Raw genomic sequence first — 5,295 nt, 5'->3', positions numbered from 1 at the left:
TCTTCCATCTCCACGATGTCATCGGCAAACAGAGCCTTCAGAGGTGGGATCAGCTTCGGGATGGCCGGGAAGTCACCCAAACGCACCTGAAATACACCGACCACCTGCATGAGAACAGCTGCTTGTTTCCCTCCCTCCCCCTCGGAGGGCAGGAAACTGCCTCTGCCTCTGGGCAGCACCAGGGGCCCCAACCCTGCTGGCCACTGACACAACTGGGCAGGTCTCGCTTCCAGCCCCACAGCAGCCAGACCTCAGATCCCATACTCCAGGTATTCACAGAATCGTAGACCCATAAAATCATTTTGTTTGGAAGAGACGTTTCAGATCACCAAGTCCAACTGTTCCCCCAGCACTGCCACGTCCCCACTGAGGTCGCTCAGCACCACATCTCCACAGCTTGGAAACCCCTCCACGGATGGGGACTCCACCACTGCTCTGGGCAGCCTGGGACAGGCCTCTACAACCCTGGAGGGGAAAAAATATTTTTCCTTGGGTCCAATGTAAACCGTTCCTGGCACAACTTGAGGCCATTTCCTCTCATCCTATCACTTGTTTCTTGGGAGAGGAGCCTGATACCCACCAGACTCCACTGTTCCTGTCAGGGAGCTGTGGAGAGCCAGATCTCCTCTGAGCCTCCTTTCCTCCAGGCTCAGCACACCCAGGTCCCTCAGCTGTTCCTCACCAAACTTGGGCTCTAGACCCTTCCCCATCTTCGTTACCCTTCTCTGGCCACGTTCCATCCTCTCAAGGTCCCTCTTAGAATGAGGGACCCAAAACTGAACCCAAGATTCGAGCTGTAGCCTCCTCAGTGTCAAGTCCAGGGAGATGATCCCTGCCCTAGTCCCACCGGCCACACTTAGTGCTAGTCCAAGCCAGGATGCTGGTGGCCTCCTCGGCAACCTGAGCACATGCTGGCTCAACTTCAGCTGGCTATTTACATTTCCTTCACAAGAAGGGACATGGACACAGTACAGATTTTGACTGAGCAGCAAGCTACTCCCACTGCTACAGCCATATTGAATGTGGTGGCAGCAGCTTTTGGCTCCCGGACATCATCTTCAGAAAGCCATGACAGCAGCACAGCAGCTGAGAAGGGAGTGGGAATGGCAGCAAAGTAGGTTTTCAGCTGGGAGAAGCGTGCACAGAACAGAGGTGACATGAGGCAAGTCCCCAGCATATTAGGACTGGAGTTCTGTTCCATCAGCACCTCTCGTTCTGTGCCGCTCCCTCCTCACACTGGTGCTCTCTGCTGCCAGCAGTAAGAGGAGCTGTTTCAGAAGAGCTTCTCTTCAGAATGAGATGGTGCATCAATGTGTTACAAGTGGAGAACTGACTTTGTGAGCAGCCATCCCAAGGGAACACCGAAACCTCTCCGGCTGCCTGGATTAGAGCTCCCAGCTTACCCTCATGTGGTCGAACGCAATTCCGACCCTCTCGCTGAAGTCCTCGCTGAAGAGCGGGATCTTGGCGTACCTCTGACTGAAGTGGTTGAGCAGGATGAACTCTGCATTCATCTTCATCCCGGTCTGAATGGCCTGGGAGGTTGTGCTGCAGAAGGAACCGCATGCCCTGGTCACACACTGCCCGGCCAGGACTGTCCTGCCCCTCCAGTGGGGGCTGCTCAGCATCTAAGGTCACATCACATCAGCAGCTAGCATCAGAAACTGTCCTGCACTTGCTGAGGACAAGGTGTCCCTGCTCTTTGCAGGCAGCCCAGGCACCTCCTCTGGTAGCTTGCACTGGTGGCAGCTCTCGGACTTCCAAACGCCTCTTAAGTGCAGGCAAGCAGCTGTAACGACCTGGAGCTCTGCAGTGAAGAGCTCCACAAATGGGGCTTACTGAAATACTTGTCCCAGGGGTGCCACCAAGTCCAGGTCTCTTGCACTGTAACTCACACATGACTCTGAGAAGCTCTCTCAAGTCTCCCCAGTTTTGCTGGGGGCACCATGCCAGATCTCAGGCTGCAGTGCTCAGCTGGAATTACAGGGTTAGCTGCAGGGTAAGATGACTCTTCCACCTGCTGAGCTTACTCCTACAATGGAATCAAGCAAAGGGCCATTCCTTCGGGCTGGTCTACTTGCAGAGCTACTAAAAAGCTTTCCCTGTTTCTCTCTGGGGATGTTCAGAGATGCTGTGAGGGTTAGAGAGCTGATGCAATCAGCAACACACCGTTTCCAGTGCCAAAGAGCTCTATGTACACCAAAACCAGGTCTTGGGCCCTTCACCACCAGGCCTAAGGACAAAACCCAGCTTGGCACCTTTGCCTTCTGATCATGACAGACAGCAGAGCACACCCCACCTGTGTGTCTTCTCTAGAGCCTCTTTTTCCATCCCATCTTCCAGCGTCGCCTCATGGATCAGCAGGGTAGCATTCTTACCTGTGTTGATAACCACATATTCAGTTTTCAGTTTGACACAGACCAGTTCAGGAGCCTCCACGAACTCTCCTCCCCCCTTAGCCCCTCACTGTGTTGTAGGCACAGCACTGAGGGTTTGGGGCTGCCCGCTTCAGACACCAACAGTTTGAGACCTTCCCCCAGGAGATTCTTCACACACAGGGTTTTTGTCACCTACCCATTTGCACTAAGGCCATGCAGGGCATTGTGTCACCAGAATAAACTACTTTCCAGCCCGATTTGTGGACCATTGAACATGCAAAAGCATTTTTACAGTGCTGGACTTCACAAGTCTGAAACTGAACAAAGATGCAAGAGTTAGACACCTCCGGTCCCGTCTTGCCCCTCACACGCAGCAGACCCTGCCAGCTCGGCAGCTTACCTCAGCCAAGTCATAGTTCTCCAACAGAGAGCTGACAAACCATTTGGCTTTAGGTCTGATGTTCTCAAAGCCTTTCACGAGAGACTGGGAAGGAATCATTCTGTGAGGGAGCAGGAAGAGTGAACTAAGGACAGGTATGAAGCAAACCCTGAGCTTTTCTTTAAGCAGCCTGTTTCTCCTTCTCAGTTCAGCACCTTGCAATCGAGACACTTCTGTGCACCCTTCTGTTTTGTCCCTTGCTTCCACTACCCAGTGCCCCAGGAACTCACCCAACCACTTCTCCCTCACTGCCAAATACTCTCTCTGCCAGGAATATTTTTTTCACTTGCCCAGCTCTCCTAAGGAAAAGTGAAGCCTATGTGTAAGCTCCTACTAAGTAACCCAACTGAGTAACAAGCCCTATCCACCCCTCTGCAAACTGTGCATCCCAATTCTACAAGCAGTGGAAGAAGTCAGAGTCACCTGCAGCGAAGGGGTGGGGGGAATGGGAGACAGTAGGTTGCCTTGAAAGAGGACCCGGCAAGGACATTTCTCCACAAACCACACAGAACGCTCACCTGATGTCTTCCAGAATCTCCTCACAGTGGTTGTGGTACTCATGCAGCCAAGGCATGATCTGTTCGGGTGCCACCAGGAACAGGGGGCTGAAAGCCTGGCCGAGGGCTGCCTGGGAAAGCCAAGACAGAGGGAACAAAACCAATCAGTGCTGGGCTTACACATAATCTGAGACACCTCAGGAAAAGACGGCTCTGTTCCACCATTCAGAAGTTCCCCTCCCCTCACTCCAAAGCAAGTTCAGGAGCAGGAAGACAACAGGAGTACTTACGAAAGCTCTCCGCCGCTCCATCAGGATGTGCATCAATCCCTGTAAAGGAATAACCAAGACAGCAAGGGGTGATCAGAAACATCTGGGGCCGACGTGGCAACAGTGCTACTGCAGTCCAGCAAGCCCCAGGTTTTGGAAAGCCTATGGTCAGAAATATGCTTGCTGCCTTTCCAGGAGACGCAGCTCGCTGAGCTGCTGTAATGCTCTCACCACTCACACAAGCCCCTCAAGCCTCCCCCGTGCTGCTGTGTCTCCTCCCCACGGAGCCGTGCAGAGCACAAGGCTCTAGCCAACATCTCTGAGCCAGTATGGTTTCCAGCCACAAGCCAGCAGAGCAGCCAAGAGCCCGCCCAGAGCAGCCTGCCCCAGCCTAGGACAGACCAACCAGTACTTCCAGACCGCTCACTGCAAAGCACTGGAGGAAGCCGGGTGGGACACTGCTAAAAAATTGCAGCTCTGGATGATCCTGGAAAGCCTGCAGGGACTTCTAACAGGAAGGGAGAGGGGAATGGAAACACGGAGGGATTCAGCAGTGCCTGGGGAGTGCAGAGGGGACGTGCAGCCCTGACAGCAGGGCTGCCTGCATCCATCAGCTGCAGCTACATCAGACGCAGAGCACTGCAGAGAGAGTGCCCAGAGAGCAGAGCACTGCACAGAGCCACTCCTCCTTCCATCAACACACAGACCTACCGAATGATGGTCGGTGTGCATATGAGACACAAACACTGCCACCAAGTTACACAGCACTTGGTCAACGTGCTCTCCATAGTGGCGACAGAGCTGTCCAAACGTTCCTTCTCCACAGTCCAGGAGCAGGGAGCAGGTAGAGCTGGCAAGACAGGTGACAAAGACATTGAGCAGCCATTGTGCAAGCTCTGACCAGGGTCTGTTCAGGGTGGGGGAACTCTGGGGTTGAAAGGGAGAGACCTCTCAGTGCTCTACACCCCTGAATGCTACTCCAGCCCTACTTGCCCAGGCTTTAGAAAGACTGGTCTGTCTGCATGGCTCATCCTGGGCTTGTGTTGACGCTGAACACCCTCTGGGGCAGATGGTAAAATTAATAATGATGTTCAAAGTCTGGCTTTAGAGGTGGCTCTCAAGTCTTCCTCACACAGAGAGACCAGTGCCTTAAAGTGAAGTCCTACAGGCTCTAAAAAAGCGGCATTTCCCCATCTCATCAACACACTGGTTCAAACAGCCTTTGGACACCAGCCTCTGGCAGCACCGCCCGTGCCCAAGCAGGACTATGGCACTGGGGCTTACCTGGTATTTACCAGCGTGGAGCTGACGTTCCGGATTTTCATTGGAATTGCAGATCCTGTTCCCAAGAACACAATTTCAGGATAAGCACCTACATTTCCTGGAGAAAATAGGCAACAAGGATTTTGAAGTAAAAGTTACCCACACAGTGCCCAGCCAGACACCATGTAGTACCAGAGCTAAGTAACTTCAGAGCCTACACATCCAGCACATTCCTTTGGGCCTCCCTCAGCCTCTGGCCACAGGAGCCGTTTGCAAGGGATGACAGAACAAACACCACAGAAACCATACTACCATGTCTGACTGCATGTACAAGGGTGGGCAAGCAGGGACTCTGCCCACTGCCCATCACAGAGCTGGCAGTCCCAAAGGGACTGGAGGTGCTGGGCTGGTGGCAGGGAAATTCATAGAATCATAGAATCAAAGGGGTT

General features: G+C 53.4%; 1 protein-coding gene across 1 annotated transcript in view; it reads right to left on the bottom strand.

The window, feature by feature from the left end:
- Positions 1 to 4,964, bottom strand: part of LOC103781721 (zinc phosphodiesterase ELAC protein 2-like) — a gene marked incomplete at its 5' end in the record, with an annotated part of 5,118 nt that extends 154 nt beyond the window's left edge. The window contains 9 exons of the mRNA XM_008949443.1: positions 1 to 86; positions 1,404 to 1,548; positions 2,300 to 2,378; positions 2,575 to 2,695; positions 2,779 to 2,878; positions 3,336 to 3,445; positions 3,605 to 3,643; positions 4,295 to 4,433; positions 4,868 to 4,964. The exon at positions 1 to 86 is cut by the window's left edge and continues 154 nt beyond it. Coding sequence (XP_008947691.1) covers positions 1 to 86; positions 1,404 to 1,548; positions 2,300 to 2,378; positions 2,575 to 2,695; positions 2,779 to 2,878; positions 3,336 to 3,445; positions 3,605 to 3,643; positions 4,295 to 4,433; positions 4,868 to 4,964 — 916 coding nt within the window. The remainder of the gene's footprint in view (positions 87 to 1,403; positions 1,549 to 2,299; positions 2,379 to 2,574; positions 2,696 to 2,778; positions 2,879 to 3,335; positions 3,446 to 3,604; positions 3,644 to 4,294; positions 4,434 to 4,867) is intronic.
- Positions 4,965 to 5,295: the final 331 nt, after the last annotated feature.

The sequence above is a fragment of the Merops nubicus genome, unplaced genomic scaffold (genome assembly GCF_000691845.1).
Source record: "Merops nubicus isolate BGI_N331 unplaced genomic scaffold, ASM69184v1 scaffold11001, whole genome shotgun sequence".
NCBI classification, from domain to species: domain Eukaryota; kingdom Metazoa; phylum Chordata; class Aves; order Coraciiformes; family Meropidae; genus Merops; species Merops nubicus.
This window is presented reverse-complemented; position numbering and strand designations above follow the sequence as displayed.